This window comes from Lepeophtheirus salmonis, chromosome 1 (assembly GCF_016086655.4).
Source record: "Lepeophtheirus salmonis chromosome 1, UVic_Lsal_1.4, whole genome shotgun sequence".
Classification (NCBI taxonomy): domain Eukaryota; kingdom Metazoa; phylum Arthropoda; class Copepoda; order Siphonostomatoida; family Caligidae; genus Lepeophtheirus; species Lepeophtheirus salmonis.
In genome coordinates, this window is record NC_052131.2 from 19300752 (window position 1) to 19319410 (window position 18659).

The 18659-nt window shown below is 33.6% G+C and overlaps 1 protein-coding gene across 1 annotated transcript in view; it reads left to right on the forward strand.

Annotated features, from left to right (window-relative positions):
* The window catches only part of LOC121120109 (uncharacterized), a 71062-nt gene that overhangs the window by 15438 nt on the left and 36965 nt on the right, over window positions 1–18659 (forward strand). Inside the window, exons 3-4 of the mRNA XM_040714945.2 lie at window positions 13088–13522; window positions 14039–14359. Coding sequence (XP_040570879.1) covers window positions 13088–13522; window positions 14039–14359 — 756 coding nt within the window. The remainder of the gene's footprint in view (window positions 1–13087; window positions 13523–14038; window positions 14360–18659) is intronic.

Here is an 18659-nt window from a genome sequence, read left to right on the forward strand (position 1 = left end):
TTCTCTCAAAATCGTTTGTTTTTATTGCTCTGGCAATAAGATAATGAAAAATTGGTACATTATTTAGTAAGTCCATGAAACCTGTCCAAAGTTTTATTAATAAATTGCTGGTACACGCTGTAGATGCACGATATGTACGTAGGATATATTTATGTACCTGCATTATATGAAATAGCCTTAATTTCTTTCTACCTTTGAACAACTGAATTTGCATATTGTTATACGTAGTTATAGTTTGCAAAAATATTTGTGTGATTACCTAACACACACATAATATGAATGTAAGGCTCAGGCCTTGGATGGATTTATAGTCCGTACAACAATATATACTACATACTATCTGTGGGTTGAATCTATAACTTTGTTTTTTAAAGCTTAGTTCTTTGTGTCGTACAGATCTAATTAATTATCCTTCTTTCTACGTTACTTTTTGGTTAGTTACTTATAATATACAGGGGATTTTAAATATGAGCACGTTTAGATCTCAATATCTTGGCGGCAACCCTCATATAAAGGTTGTTGAAAGTCAGCTCATCATATTATGCTGACAAAACTGTATAAGATAAAATAAAAAATCCTTGAGTTGTCCTCCGAATAAAAACACCGTGAGACCATTGTCGTGTGCCTCACGCCCAATGATAATATTGCGTTTACGAAGTTTACCAAATCAACTGTTAAGGATGTTGTTAAAACTTTCAAGGAGTCTGATGGTTCGGGAATACCTGTAAGGAAGGCTCATGATCGTTCTAAGAACAGTAAACTCAATCTAGACTTCTTGAAGCAAAAAGGTAAAGGAACTGTGGCTTCCTAGCTATCCGGATCTTAACCCCTTTGACTACTATGTTTGGGGTGTCTTGGAGAGAGAGAGAGAGAGAGTCCAATAAACATACACATAAAACTGTGGACTCCTCGCCGGCTTCCATTCTATAGGGAGTGGCCAACATGGACTAAGAGTTTATCATCAAGGCTTGTGCCAGGTTCAGGTAATTGTAACATACAATATCCTTAAGTTTTCTGGATTTAAAATCCCAACCTGTAGATGAATATATATTTATACAGGGAGTGGGCTGGAGGGGTAGCCCCCCCCCACCTAAGGATTTTTTTTCTTTTTACTAGCAAATTTTATATTTGATTTTTTTTCCCCAAAAAATTTAATATTTGAAATTTTTTTACAACAAATTTAACTTTTAGTGAGCCGCTGTTGAAATTTTTTCTAAAAAAATTAATTTTTGTGAATAGCTCTTGATTTTGAAATTTTTTCCAAAAAATTCTAAAAACCAAGCCCTCCCCAAAATATAATCCTGCAGACGCCCCTGTTATATATACACGGAGTTCGTTATTCGTCCTTCCACCTCAAGGCTTCTAAACTTAATAATGAAATGTGCATTTTCATGTTATCTCATTATAGTCGTAGGACCACTGTATGTAGGTAGTAAATATATTTTTCTTTTTAAAAGTTTATGATTTTATTTTAATAAGTTTTTGTTTGAATTTTTGTTTTGTTTGTATTTTGCTTTTCATTTTGGTGAAAGACTTTCTTCATATATATATATATATGTGTGTATGTATAAATATTCCTTTAAGTATCTCTTTCTTTCTCTTTTCCCTTCTTCAGAACACCCCCCACCTCTTCTCTTTAAATATTTTGTTATTCTTCTTCTTTCCCAGCAGCTCTTATTCCAAAACTCCTTCTGCCCTATCTAACTTTAATTTTAATTTTAAATGACGAAAGAAAAGAAGTTTTAAACCTCACTCCTCTGTTAAGTGCTATTCAAGTAAGCTCTTTGTGTAGTCTAAAGATCATATGAGGAACACTGCCATGGATTGGTTAACTACTTGATCAAATGATTGCATGTCGTGTTCAAGTTGTAACTTGTGCTAGTAAACTGTACAAGTTACATAAAACAGCCATTTTTAATGAATAATTTACAACAAGGTGCGATCTCTATTTAACAACAAACACGATTTTATAAATATCGATTTTTCCTATTCTAATCATCCGATTTTAATCAAAACAAATTCCAAATGAAAGCTGAAACAAAAAATTATTTAATATAATCGCCTTTGACGTCAATAACAGCCCCGAGGTCGACTTCGAAAACGAGAGCAGGTGTTGATGACAGTCTCTTTTGGCAGACTTCGGAATTCTTCCAGGATCCTAGCTCTGATTTTATGTTGCAGAAGTATCTGTTGGTGTATCACTCAACTACGCACCACACAAAGAAGTCCATAGGGTTGAGGTTCGGTGAGCTTTGAGAGTAAACATTGGGTCCAAAAAAATGAAAAGAAAAAAAATTACTTTCTCTTCTGATCAGCACGCTTTGCTGTTCATTCTTAATTACATCCAGACTCTTCAGAATAAGGACCTATCCAGGTTTATGAAGTTTGCAATCTCAACTCAATCTTTCTCGTCTGACGAGGACACTACCTATTACACAATTGTGGAATAAATACTTCCTTGATCGATGCCTCTTTTTTAATTGATTCCAAACACTTTTGGCTGACTGCCAAATCAACAAAAAAGTATTAACTGGGTATGCACTCTTAGTGTGTGGCTATACAACGGCCGAACGCTGTACAGTACTTCTGATGATGATAATGCAATGATTGAATATGCCTTGGATGGTCATTATACATATATTGTTTGATTAATTTTTGATTTTTTAAATAAAAAATACTAAATGATAGGAACTCTGTGACACATTATAAAGTTCAAATGCCCATTGTTTCAATTTGTGAGCGATAATTTTGCCGTTAACCTTTTCGCCACTGGTAATTTTTACTGCAAACATTTTCTCCTCTTGGATATTTTGCCGTAGGAAATATTCGCTCAGCTCAGTTATAGATCTGAAAGAGAGAGAAAAAGAAAAGTGTTATAAAAAAGAAGGAATAGTCTTTCTAAGGACAAAAGAGTAACAGATCCGGGATCATGAGTCTATTTCGAAAGGACTAATTGACTAGTTGCACCTTAATCATAGTCATTATCTTAATTGATGCTTGAATAAATGTAACAGACTACATCAGTAGAATGTAAAGACTCAAGGTAAAGTTCAAACCTATAATATAAAAAGGCAGCGAGTATCTCAAGCCACAAAATTGCCACCAGAGATCATATTTGTGGCAAAATTATGTAGCAATTGTACTTGTAAAATCTGTTTATAATAGTTGCAACTTATTCATAAATAACCCAATTGTGCTCAACATATTTGTTTAAAATAATCTTCCAATTTCAAGCGGTATCCTTCATATAGAGTGTTCGTTTTCGGTCTTTAATAAATTTTATACGTTTCGCTAATTTGGTTTATAGAAAAAATCAATTTTATCCGGTCCTAAGACTTCTTTTTTTGTCTACGATTTGAATTTCGGTCTTGGATCGAGTCTCAACTCTACGATATATCCTAAAAGTAGGCATATCTAAATATACTTCAAAAGTCATGTACCCATTCGCTAGAGCCATCTTATGATTGTTTTTCCATCTTCCAAAATAATTGCATTTATCTATGTCAAGTGCCTCTGCGAAGGCGTGTGTAAATGTTTTGAGTTTTTTCTATGTAGCCTTCGGTCCTTACAACTTATATTTTAACTCCATATTGTAGATAAATGGATAAACATCTTTCCTTAGCGTTCTTATATTTCAATAATTGGTTGGTAGGAGGGGATTTTACCTGGAATCTCCCTGTTTTCAGGAAGTGAAGATCTATACATAGGTTGAAGCTGGAACATTAACAATAATAATAATCTTAATTTCTGAATGTTTTACCGAAAGTCTGTTTTCAAATTGAAAAGTTTTTAAGTGAAGTCTTATATAACTCAATCGGATCGTTTTAGTTTTGAAACTATTCTAAATGTAACATTTTGTAGGGCTTTACATAATATTGTGATTTTAAAAACTTGAACAATTATTCTCTATTTTAAATACTAGAGATAAATAAAAACAGACATTCCTGATTTGCGAAAGAACGAATGATTGGAAGATTTTAAAAAATCCGATTTTAATTTAAAATTTCGATTCTACAGCCAATATTGATAGTCTTAAGAACAGGTACTAAGACTGGACTGAAGATTTTTTTTGCATTATAATGCAATATAAAACGAACATCTTATATCTTTAGATAGCTATAAAATGTATTCTATTATATAATAGAGTAATATAACAAATGAAAATCACGCTCAATAACGGGATCGATTTTACTTTCATTAAAGACCGACAAGTGAGACTGTACTGGAAATGACTGGGGTAATCAGTCCTAAATAAGGACCGACACAATATTAGTAATGACGGTCCTATTCTAAGGGGCTCATTTAGCGGGGAGAAATCTCCCTCTTTATCGTAACAACAACAATGGCAACCCCCTTCACCTTTCATTCACACACGGCAACAGTCAAAAGTATGGTGATAAACTTAATTTTTTTATGATACCTATTTTCTATTTCTTCATCCTCTTGTTGTTGGTATAATCGACTCTATGTATGTATACCCTATAACTTATACCGGGTGTGTAATTGAAAATTAGAATTTAAATAAGTTTAACTGGAAACTAGGCACCTACATTAAACCTAAACTTTGTGCAGATGTTGAGCATGTGTTGTCACTTCTTATCTTCAATGTAACCTCCATCGACTTGGATAATAGCCTCGATGTGCACCCAGAAGCTCTGACAGGTGGTAACAATGTAATAGTGGCTCATGGAGTTCTTATGTTCCTCAACAGGAGCCATGAGTGCTTCGAAATTCGGTGCCTTGTTCCAGCAGGCACTGGTCTGGTATGTATACAAATGGAAAAGTCGAGCGGGGTGACATCTAGCGAGTATAGTGACCACATTGTTTTTGCCCAGATTTGAATGTTTATCTCCAAAAAGGAATATCTAACTTTTATTGTGTTTGCCTGTACGCCATCATGGATGAAACCCATCTCGATGACAATACCGTCATGACGTTGTAAAAAGCTTGGATGTGTGTTTTGCACAATGTAAATCAATCAAAATTCTTTTGTCTCTTTGTGAGGCCCTTTTTCGATGGATAGTGTTAATTTTTTTGGAGAGGGGTGTCAATACACAATACTTTTTTTTACCCCTCCCTTTTCTACGGGTTTATATTTTGAATGCGCACCCGGTAGCTAAAAGTAATATACCATAGAGGAGGGAGTCTGTTCAAAATTTGTAGCTGAACACGAGTAAAACTTTTATTCATATATTATATTTTTTTAATGAGCTTCGAGGTTATGTGTCTTGAGGTTCTTCTACCCTCAATTTTCAACCCTTTATTATTCTTCTATATTTATTGTTAGTTACTTATAGTTATAAATATGTTTATTTATGCATAGCCTTGCTATTACTACAAGGAGTCGTCATGAACGATTATTATTGTTAGTTGTAGTGTAAAAACCTACTCCTTTTTCCAAGTTACAACTTGTACAAGCAAATTGCATAATTGTATTCACTCAGACTTAAAAATACGAGCATTTTCACATCTCTTATGGGAACACTATGTTCAAAGTCACTGTTTTCTGATAAACATTTTTTTCCCTGCATAAGACTTTTTCTGCTGGGCACAGTAAAAAAACGGGTCTTGAAAAAGTTTGAGGTCTCTCAAGCCATTTTTGCGTTGTATTTTTTTTTGTTTGTTGTCGAAATTGGACACTGATAGGCCTCTTGTACCTTCTTGGACATCAAAACTCAACCCTAGTTGAAGTTATAGTAATTGGATTCACATTATCAGTGCTTGAAAATCTTGTTTATTTTGGTCATGTTAAAAAAACGAATATGGTAATCTTGACCATTTAAATAATGCCTGGGAGGAGAGAAGCTAAACTGTCATGACAATATAAACTAAAATCAGCTGTGACAAGGAGGAGGGGTAATGAAATAAACAAGGACATTTGTAAGAATTACTCCGTTGTCTATCCTCAAATCTACTCCGAGTCCAACAAGGACTTAAATTATAACTCCGAATTAAATTATCAAGGTTACTCTCCTTCTTTTATGAGTACACATGAATGTTCAATCAGGTTTTGAATATAACTAAATGAAGTAGAAAAGGAAGTTCACTACTCTGGATTTAAATGATAATGACAACATTTTCCTTAGATTCTATGATTATTATTTAATTCCTGAGGAGTGAACTTCCTTTTCTACAAGATTCAACATATCATTGATACATACGAAACTGGTAACTGTCGAACATATTAGTCTGAAATTCAGCAAATAGACATATAAAACAACCTAGCATGTTCTAAGTATATTTTGAAGCTCTTTTTGATCGGAATAAACCCTAATTTCCCTGTTCTCATTCTATATATGTTTCTGTCTCTCCCTCTTTTCTTCTTTTTATGTATTTTTCTACATTCATCTTATTGTCCCTTTATCTCTACCTTCATCCTTTGTTTCTATTCCCCTCTATTCAGTCTCCGCTAGATTTTTATATAAATTATTATTTTATATCTGTATATAATTAGAAAGCTAGCGACGTCACGGCCTCTGTCTATCTCATTTAGCTGTTCTTTTTCGCCTGTACTTGTCTTTCAATAGTCAAGACAATGTCACGGCTAGTCTAACAACCTCACACGAATTGCTGGGTCGTAATTTGATAGCCCCTTACTCATTTTCAAATATTATATAGAATAAAGAGAATTTCACTAATAAATAATACGATAAAGAAAGTTGACTTTTGCCACCAACTAACTATATCAAATGTGGATATATTGTATATTTTTTTTTTTTTCCTCGAAGAAAACGAATGGAAGAATAAGTTTTCTTACATTTTTATGAGAGTGTCTTTTTACATGTTCTACTTAAAGGTACACATATATCTTATTTGTCACTTCCTCTCTACCTATGCTCTACTACTTAGGGCATATTCGTTACAAGTCTGTGTAGGCGGCAAAATACCTCCCTTTACTCTCATCATAGAAACCCTTTAATGGCTCTATTTGTCCCTTATCATTTTCCATGTATGATCTTCACCTGTCATAGGTATACTTAGTAGTTTGTAAGCTTGTGACGAAATGTTTTCTGGACCAGTCTTAAGTAATTTTTTATGGCCTGCTCTGTACTGATTTTTAGTGCAAACCACGGTGTGAACCGAAATTTTCTTTTATAAAAAACTTCATATTTTTGTAAGACCGATCAAGCGCAAATGAGTTCAATCTTACAATATTATAACGCTCTGATTAAGAACTGATTATAAAAGGGACGTCATCAAGGACCAAAATTTATAAGTTTTTAGGACTGAACTAAATAGGACCGAGATTGAAGAGGATGGGACTGCAGTCTTCACTCTTAAATAACTCCACAGCGTCTCTCTCTGTCATTCGTAAGCAAACAATTTGTAGTTACACTTTATAGTTTATACGTATTATATTTTCTCTCCTCAAGAACAATGAGAACAGTTTTAGAAACAAACAAAAACATTTTCAGGTAGCAACTACAAAAAGCCTCTTCTATTATAGTATTATTTTTATCCATGTTTATTTTCTTTCTCTCACAGCTTCTTGAATCTAATCTAATAAAACTTCATTACAACTAAGTTGACAAGTCTTGGTAATGAATATAAGTGAATAAAATATGTCCTAGAAAATTGAAGCGGATTTTTTCTAGTTGGCAGTATGAAGAGGGTTTTTTATTCAAAGCTGTTATCATTATCATTTTATTCTTGAGGAGGGAACATCTGAGTAAAAAGTCATAAATATTGCATATGCTCATGATAGACAGAGAGTAACAATTAGTCAAGTTTAAGTCTTTGTTGGACTAGGAGTAAAATTGAGAATATACATCGGAGTATCTTTACATACCCGCAAAATATATTCAATGCATCACTAATTTTTGATTTAGAATCATCTGCATTGGTTTCAATCCTTTGGAGTTAATCCATTTCACGATAAAAGACCCTGTCAAATTCTACTACATATAGGTATAAAATAAATATTTGTATATGGGAAAATGCCTGTCTTGTCCTTCATGGATGTGAGATATATTATTATCATGATGATGATACGTACAATGTACATAATTAACCCAATCTGTTTTATTCAGAACCTCTAATCATTCAACTCCTCCTTACAATGCCTTAATCAATCCTACATATTCTTACAATATAAATGCATTGTATTGCTTTATCGTGGCTTGCATAACTCCTGAAAGGAAATCATAAAGTAGTATGTAAAGAATATTGAAATATACAGGTGTGTTCGCTTAAGACAATACACTTTTAAATTTGCATTTAAAAATGAGGTAGCATTATGATTGGCTCTTGATAGCCAATGAGTGAATCCATTGACATCTGGAAAATATTTATTTAACAGAGTCATTAAGCATTTCATCTTGATTATGATCATGGGAAACATGAATCTGCCGACTCAGATATAGTGCAGGGGAGCTATTTGCCAAGCTTGAGCCAACTTGGACCAGAGATTCAAGAAGATCAGATGTAACAAGTTCAGGGAAAACTGAAACAGATTGTTGACAACAAAGGTGGATGGATTGAGTGAAAATGGCCTGTCTTAATCTACATTTTGCAAGTACAATAGTGAACAGCAATGCCTTTTTCAAGTTTTATCCTTTTATTTAGGCTGAGTGTATCGTCTTCAACAAACACGCATGTATGTAGGAATCGTATTATGGGGCAAATAAGTGCCTTTAATCTAAAATTTACTTACCTGTATAACTTAAATTACTGATCATTGATATTCGAGTTGCAAGGAGTGGAATGGTTCTTTCACTAGTTCTTCTTGATAAGTGGAAAGGTTTTTCCATTTTGCAGGAGTATGTGAAATAATTAAAGTGTCTTCTGGGTACCAAAGTTTTGCAGTTATATCCCTTAAAGACACGTCCAAAATGGATTGTATGTCATCATCAATCTACTTTGTCCATCTTGGAATCATTATTAATATTCAATGCTTATAAAAATGATAAATACTTAAATGATGTAAGAATTGTCGCAAACTGTTATCATACATCAAAGATTCTTGAGGTTTTATTAAACAAGTTTAATTCATAAATACAATATAATAATATTAGCAAAAAAAATAAAGCAATGTAGGAGGCTTTTTACAATATGGACGGAATGGGATTGATTGCTAGTCCCATATTAAACATCAATACAAGCTTACCCAGCAAATATATTGTAGGGCATATTGTAAATTGAGAGCATTGCAATGTTGGCTATGAGCTATCATGATTTAACAGCTATATACCATCATTATTTAGCGATGAGTTGATGCTTATTTGTATAATGATTTTTATATATGTTCAGTATTCAATTGTTATTGCATGGGTATCAATAAACTACCTTTCAAAATCCCATCATACTTTATTTTGTCAAATGCTAGGGATGAACATTGATAAATTAATATAAAGAGGGGAAATGTATGCAAATATCTTGATCTAAACTTTAGCGTTTAACAAAGAGGGATGTAGTAGAAGGCAGCTTATAGCGTTTAAAGATAACTAGAGATGTTGATAAGGCCATTCCTGCCAGTGATGTATTGAACATGTTCTGCGGGTAGGTGAAAATAAAAGAAATTGGAAACAAATGTGGTTATGTTGACAATTTGAACAAGGTGTGGGAGGAGAGAAAGCTAAGCTGTAAGTTCGTTTTATTTGATCAGCTGCAAGCAGTCGTGAAAGGAAGAAAAATAATCACCAATCCAGGACATATAGGCGTGAATTACTCCATTTTGGATCCTCAATTCTACTTCAAGAAGGACTAACAACATTCTCTAGCAAAACCTCATAATTAATTTTCGTTTTTCATGAGCACAGGCACTATTACTTACTTTATACTTACATATGCTGTCTTCTAAAATTAAATAATTAATAATCATTAAAGCTTTGGAAAATAAAAAGACCACTTCAGATTACCGATTAGTAAAATGTCATTGTTTATTTCCTTCTACCCTTGTCACAGCTAATTGTAACGTATGCAATGAAACGTTATGGCAGCTAAGATGCTCACTTCCAAAACATTCTTCAAAACTCATTCGGAGTTACCATGTTGATATTCGGTTGTTTTTTTTACATGGCCAAAATACGGGCGATTTTCATCACAATTTATACACCTCTGATCCTATCCCAATTATCTTTATAGCAGCTACATTATTTTAAGCTAGCTTTATATATTCAAAAAGACGTCTGCCTCACAATGCCAAACTGCCATCTAGATTAACTTATCATTTCTTTCTCTATGATTTAAATATTTGTAGAGTAGTGTCTACCAATCCAAGACATGATTTACCTTTGAGAAGGTGCAAAACATTGGCAATCTGGGATATTTTGGTACATACATATTATCCAATGAATTCCGGTTGTCTTCCCTGGATATGACTTATAAACAAGGTTGTTTTTATAAAGTATACTTATTTGTATGTTTCATTTCTTTCTTGAAGTCGTTCTAGATTATATTTTATTTTATTTATATATAAGTATATATTTCGTGTAATATTTTTTATGGTGCTTCATTAAAATATATAGTTATAATACTTTGTAAAGGAAAGAGAGTGGTAGCAGCCTGGATTATAGTTACTTGTATAGACATATTATTCCTTTTGATAAAAAAATATTATTTAATCGTCATACTACTCTGAATTGCGCAGTTCAATCACTTTCTATTTATGAGAGAAGTGCATATTTCTAGAGTATCATAAAGTCCCGCAACATGGATTAAACTCTTATTAGGGGATGATGCATTCCAAAGAGGGTCCCAATGCGATTTTTCTTTGATTTCCTTTCTTACCAACCATACCTATATTTTGTATACGTACTGGATAAGTCTTGGAATGTAATTAAAATGAACATGTAAGAGGTTTCGAAGGCATTTTTTCGGGGTTAACTTTTTGGTGCGATAGTTTGAGAATTAAGGTCTGCTATTAAGGTCAAATTAAATACTCTTAAGTGGAGAATGGGAGCCAAACGAAAGGAATTTGCTGTTGTAGTCCACACCAAGACCAACATCAACATTATGAACATGCTTTTAGTACGCAAACAGATGGTCTGGAGAGTTTGGAAATGAGACTTGAAGCTGGAAATAACATTAAAAGCAAACATCGAAGCTGTTTATCAACTATATTAATCTCAAAAGCTACCCAAGAGGCTTTTGAAACCAACCCAAGAATGAAAATAAATGATACAGTGTCAATTGTCGTCAAAATTATAAGTCCCCCCTAAGACTTCAACAACGACCAAAGCGTCAGTTTAAAAAAAAAAAAAAAAAAAAAAAAAAAAAAAAAAAAACTTTTCTCCAGCGCTTTATAGCCATCCTGAATGATATTAAACATCTTGGAAACAGGGTCATTATCTTGTGTGATGAAAAAACCTTCACCTGTTGATCCACAGGCAAAATGATACCTTTAAAACCCTTTATTAATCCCGGGAAAACAGAATCCTAAGAGAAAAACCTGTTTCCTCACCCTCAAGACCGTCTGGTTGCTGGCTGAGATCATGCTTATGATGTGGGTGTGAGCTGTGCGGATCTGAGCGGCAACCTCCTTACTTTTGGCTTCCAGTTTTAAAACAGCTGATAACTATCAAGCCAAAAGATTAGACTCGGATGTTTACTAAAGAAAAATGCCTACGAAAGCTCTTAAATATTGATTTTAATAGCATTCCAACTCTTTTCGAACACCCCGTAGATAACTTATAATCCAAGAATTACTCCCTTGACGGTCGTTGTTGTCGTGAGCAATAAAGATGTAACTAAACGTATTTTACCAGAGAGGATGAAAAGATGCTTCTTTCTTCATGGTTGATCAATGCTCGGTTTGTAATCTTTGCTCTTGTTGTTAAGAATAATAATAATAATGATTAAAAACAATGCTTAAGGCACCACACGCAAAAGTAAGTGCCCATATGTCTTTTTTTCTTTTCAAAGAAGTTACATTGATGTGTATTGTGTAGTCATCATATCCTATTGCTTGTTGTACAAGCCTATGATTAGAGAAGATGTGCAAAGGGTCAAAATTGCGGTGAGCATAAAAAACCACACCTTTGAAAATTTCATGAAGTAGAAACGGAAGTTAACTCTTCAGGAATTAAATAATAATGACATCAGCGTAGGATAAGAAAATTTATTCTTGCGTTAGCCAACTCCAAATGAAGGGGTCACTAAAAACCCGATTTTCATCACTAATTCTAAGAATAATAGTTAGAATGAGTTAGGATTCCATGGGTCCGTAATGTTTCACTTAAAATCAGACTCCTTGAACAACGTTCAAAATTTTAAAACGCTCGTAGAATTACAAATATTAAAGTATAATATGTCATTTTATCGTTTGAATTAATCAAGTAAGACTTAAAGTATCTTTAAAGCACGAGAATAGTTTACAATTATTCTGAATTTAGGCATAATTATGTAAAGTATTCATTATTGTTACACAAGTTTGTGAAGATTGATAGTCGATGACACCACTGACTAATTTTCATGATGGCAACATTTAGAAAAGATTATTTTATATGCACGATTAGCCTTTTTATCCGCTCAACCTCAACTGTCAGAGGAAAAAATTGAAAAAAACTTAAAGTAGCTAGTGTATTGTATTTTTCCTGTTACCAACTGTTAGTAGTTATTTGGAGCATATTTACTAATTATATAGATTGAATTTTATCAAGAAGTATCAATGATAAAGTATGAAATGACATAAATTCTAAACGAAGGCCCTTGATTGATATAAATTAGTGTACAAATCCTATACAATACCTTTTTTAAGTTGATAGTATGTAGAGTTAGTTGCTTTTAATCATACGGGATTCTATTTATGAAAATATGTTAAAACATCTGAAAGGAAAATACACTACATCTCTGTTTGTTTCAAAAAGTGAGCCGTGGGGACGAATTTTTAGTTCGATTTGGACGGGTCTTAATATTGAGAACAAGGTTGTACCGAACGGTGTCAAAATTTTGTGCCCGATACATATTAAATAAGAGAGTATATTTTATAAAAGGATACTTACATATACTTTTATTGTAAATTACGCTCACGAGAATTTATACATTTTTCACATTTCTGCCTATGATGCTATCAATGGGTCCCTTCTTTTCCGATATTTCTAATTGCATTATACATTTAATTCATAATTTTTTTTTCTTGCATTTCCAGGAGGACCTTCCGGCCTCATTCACCCTCCACATCATCCTCACCATCCATCACAGCACATTCACCCTCCTCCCCATTATCCTCACCACCACCACCATCCCTTTGGGGCTGCTCCAAGACCAACATCCTTACATCATCCGTCTAATATCAACAACAACAGTCATCGGACATCAAGAGCACCAACTCTACCACGTCCTTCTCATCATCCGCCCTTTGATGCACATCGACACTACTATGATCCAGATATGCATCGACCCTCTTCTCTCTATGACAGCAGCTACCCACTTCACCCCCCTCCAATACATCAACGATCCGCCCTGGATAATAAATCCAAAAATGAGTTGCTGCAACCATCAGGAGCCCCTCCATTCCACTTTCCGGTGTCCTCTGCAGGATGTAGGAACACCTCGCAAGGCCCTTCACAGATTCAAGCTTCAAGTACGTTCATAGAATATAACACATTGCCTGAAAAGTGCTCTTACTCTCCCTCTTTCATAATCACAGGCACTAGTGATTAATTTAAAAACATGGCCTGAAATTTTTCAGCATTCACACATAGATGGTGCTCCTTTTTTTTTTAATTCATCTCATTTTCAGTGTGTATTAACCTTAAAAAGAGAGCTGTCGAAGAAATTTCATAACAGAGTTCTTTGGTTTTTGAGTTATTATGCTAAGTGTAACACTACTTATGTTGTTTCCGAAACATTGGATCAAAATCAATTTCCTTTTTTATTTTTACACTCCTGCTTCTTGATGGGATAATATACTGTTCAAACTAAGCAATAGCTTGAAAACTGCTATGAGGACTCCGCTCCTTAAAGTAAATAAATAAAATTTAAAAAGCCAATTTCGACCGAAAAAACCTCTTTTCTCTTTGTTAAGCCCGGGACTTTTCAAGCCATGTTTTATGTACCTCAACTACCGAAAGAACTATTAATCCTCCTTCTTTTCCAGATCCTTCCTCCATATTTGGGTTTGGTTTTCTGGGCATTCCCAGCATGAGTCATCATCGAGATGGAACCAACAATATTTATCCCCCAGGAGGAGTCGTTGCCTCGCCACCGATAGCAGCTGCATCTTCAGCTACCCCAACCAGTAGTTCCTTTCATTCAGCACTCGGTCCTTCCTTAAGAACCAACGCCCCTAGCCCCAGAGAGGATTGCAACTCCTTTACTCAGGCGCTTTTTAATCTTAGTAAAGTGCCCGTCCGAAACTCTATAGCCTCTTCGACCTGCATCACATCCGTTTCGTCTAGTCAAGTCTTCATAAAAACAGGTAGGAATGGATCTTGAAGTCTTATTTATGCTAAATGCGTAATATATTTATAATGTCCCCTTTATAAACAAAAGTTTCAGACATTTTGAACGCGCAGTTTTGAGTGAGTTGATGTGAGGGTTTTTGTGAAAATGTAGTCATTAAAACTTTTTTTTTTTTGAAAGGCAATGCGGCTACGCAAATAAAAAGTAACAGATTTCAAAGTTAAAAAATGAGAAAACATTGAAAAATGACACCTCGATACCCATTTGTCCATTTTTACAAAATACTAAAATCAGCTCACTCAAACGACTGTAATATAACAACAGCGCGTACAAAATGACTGAAACTTTAGTGAGTAAATGTCAACAGGTGCTACATAGATGTAACTAGCTCTTATCTAAGTATACTACTGCCATCTTCACGTTGACGTCGGAAACTTTTCAGACCACCCTCGTAAATGTACACTGTATTTAGTTTTCAGCCGTTGATTCTTCTTTTCCTCTAATCCGTGTTCTGAGTCATTGTTTCGGAATCAGTAAAAATGTAACCTTATTCCTGATCCTATTTTAATTAGGTCCGAACTTTGGGTAAAATGCTTATAAAATTGGAGAAAAATATAATTTTGGTTTTGGATCCGAAAGTTCAGTTACACGAAATTTACTACAATATTTATGTTTAAGATCCGAAACGATCTTAATGCGAGAAATGTTGATCCTGTCCTATGTTTAGTTTCCATTCTTCTAACATTTGCTGAAAAAGAAGAAGACATCGTGTATAGTTACGCAGTCTTACGCTTTTTGTACTTTTATTCTATAAATACTACTACCAAGAAAATAATAACAATAACAAAAATTGTGCATCAACTGGGTGCCACATTTATAAATATGTTGTTCATAAAATAATATTAAGAAGAAGGGAGAAATAAATGCTTACAAAACACACATATAATAAGTAACATAACAGAGAACGTCAAAGAGAAGTAAGTTTTTTTAAACACTACGCCGCTATTTTCGTCGCTTCTCTTACAAAAAAAATAACTTGCATAATTCCAACTCCCGCCGCTATAAAAATACTCGGAGCGGCCAGAGAAGCGCTCTTACTGAGGAACTCAAAACACAGCGTGATTCAAAAATACTTTGTCTTTTTTTTCTTCCCTTTACTACTATGTACTTAAGTAGAGCGGAAATTTTAATTTTGTTAAAAGTCCAGCGCCCTCTATGTGATGTTGTTTATGACATTTCCCCCCTCTCATTTTTTTTGTACACTCTTCCTTCAGGTCTGACTATCACGTTTATAAATCATTCAAGTAATAAAGTTGGGGAAGAAAGAAACAAGGAGAGAGAGAGACCAGTTAGAGAAAGAGAAATGGATTTCCCAAATTATATTTGGTAAAAACTTATTGATGAGTCGGATATATATATTATAATTATTGCTACGACGTAATCTCACTAACACAAGAATATTGTACAGGCTATGAAACTAACACTTGGAATTTAATAAAAGCTCCAATTTCCGTTCAAAATATTCTTAGAGAGGTTGTTTTTAAAAGCTTTTATAAGTTCAGTTTTTTTTTATGCGTGTGTCTGATTTGTTCTGCGCATAAGTGCTCCCAAAAATGGTTGCGGATATGGTTGACGTGTCCTTCGCTACTGTCTACAACATCCAGAAGGCCCTGAAAGAATGTAAAGTCAGGAAAATAAACGTCCAAGACTTTTCTACCTGGAAATTATCCGATTTCTTGCCCTTTAACTTCTGATCCAGTAATAGCCCCAATCTTAATTAATTGGGTTATGCTATGTGGGTAGTTTTGGATTCCAATTGGAACCCAGCGTGGAGTCTTTGAAGTCCGTCATCTAGAAGAAGTGAGCCATTCTTTCTTACTAGTTCTTCATAAACAGATGCTTGAACTTCAGACCTCGTGTGGAGGTTGCCATTGAAGTAAAAGGATGACATATTGTATTAAAGTATATATCCCTTAAGCATTCCTCCATATGTTTTATTAGTCATCTGTCTCTAAAATCGTTACTATATCCCACATTTCTCCGGAAAATAAAGCCTTAAATCTATGTTTGATGCTTCCGTACTCTGTAGTCACCTGAAGATTTTTCGGGTATCAGTGTTCTGCAAGGTTAATTGATTGAGTTAGAATTAGTTCTTCTTAACCTTTGGGAACTATTTCCTAATAATAATTAAGCAATCCTTCCTTAGTTCTGAAGATTTGTCCAACAAATAACTGATTTGGGGCCATTTTACCTGTTTTTGAAAGAAATGTAGCAAACTTCGAAAATTGTTACTTTTCTTCTTCTACAGCTAAGTTTAGATATTGCCATTTAGTCTATATTTCTTGATCATTCCAAAGAATGCTCAATTGGTGTGTGTCTCTATGGTGGACCTTTTTCTTTTTATTATTTTGACAGTCGATAGGGTATTGGTTTTCTATAATGACTAAGAAGGAGGATTTTACTTCATTTTTTTAGTTGTTGAACAGAGAAATATAAGTAAAATGAAATGTGTGCATATTTTTTAATTCTTATTGTGGTGATGGGTTTTAAATAGATGTGCTGCAACGTCCAATTAAAACAAAGATATGTTTGTTATAAAAAACAAAACAAAAATAGTCCTGACACTCCTTCACAGTCAATCTTGCGGAATTAATTGAATCCTTTCTTTGAACAGTTGTCATAGTCTAAAGGCGGGTTACCACATCCAGCACGCATGTACATGCAATAAATTCCTAAGAACTTTGCATATTGTAATCTTCAAACTTTAACAAAATCTTCCTTTCTAAATATAGAGGTTCCTTGTTAAAAATCCTTCTTGTTTGAGAAGAGGAAATGGCACGTTGTCATTTTCGTGCTTCCAAAATTTAATTTATCAAAACACCTCTTCATTATGATTGGTAGAGTTGTTGAGGTTTGAAGATTATATGATGCATACTTCTTACAAATAAATGATGGATCTGCTAGCCCACCTTAAGGTATCGTACTTTAATTCAAAATTAAATTTGTTAAAAAGTTGTTGAGAGGAGAAAAAGAAAGAAAAAGGAAGGAATGAGTTTTCTTTCCCTTTTTTCTTCTTCTTTTTTATATTGTGTGCCAGTCTTTTTCTCTCTTTTTTTTATCCTTGCCTCTCTTTCCTTCCCTCTTTCTGTTTGTTAGCTAGCTAGACGTCGTAACTCCCTTTTGACTAAATAAATGAAAAAAAAAAACGTCAGTTCATATTCACTACGTGACTTTTTTTTCCCATTTATTATTAGGAAATCTTTGTTTCGATGTTGTATTAATATATATAGTACAAAAGTATTGTTCTTTGAGAGATATCCGTTTCACATTATATGAAAATGATGATGATATGATCATAATTAGACGCACAATCCTCAAATAATAAGCTCTATTTTTGACAAATGCACATAGCTAGATTGCTGAAGACACGAAGAGTGTAGGAGGTGTACGTACCTTTAATCATTATTCAATATTCCTTCTTGGTCTCATATAAGCACCATAACCGTATATTATAAAGACAACATCAAAATATATAAAAAGAGTGTTCTCTGCGATGTTATCTCTCTCAAATTCTTAAATATCATCGTTGCTTTTATTCAAATACTTGTTTTTTTTCCAACATTATATTATATAGTCTATAGAGTGTCTTTTTCTTTTTTGTTATAATTACAAATATAACAAACGCACACCTTCTCACTCAACAAGATGATAATAATTAGAGTCATTTGACGAAACGTAGTTATTTCTACAACAATATTCATTAATGTGTTCTACACTCGCTACACATGTACGTCTGTAGAAACTACAGTTCTCTTGGCCGAGTCATTTGTAACCCTCATGGGGATTGCAGCTGCTCATGAGGTCATACACAATGTATGATCCTTCATCATAAATCCTTAATTTTTCATCCATATTCTTTTTAAGGAATAGGATACGATACAATTTGTTTAACTAAAGGTAATTGCTACAAAATTGTGTATTGAGGTTTTTTCTTATTTTGATCTATATCTATCGTTTTACATAAAGCAGCGGTTCTCAACATTTTTACCTCTATTAACCAGTTTTACGACCTCAAAATATATATATTTTTTTAAAAAGCTTATAAATTGAAATATTTTTATTCTAAACGACAACTTTTCCTTATTTTAAATAATATATGTATTATCTACGAGTCTTAAAATACCTTATTAATTAAGGCAAACCATTTTAATTATAAAATATCATTTGATGCTATCTTTTGATTGATTAAAATTACATATTTAAGTGCAATATATCTTTGGGCAATTTTAAGTTTAGAATTTACCTCCCAAATATCT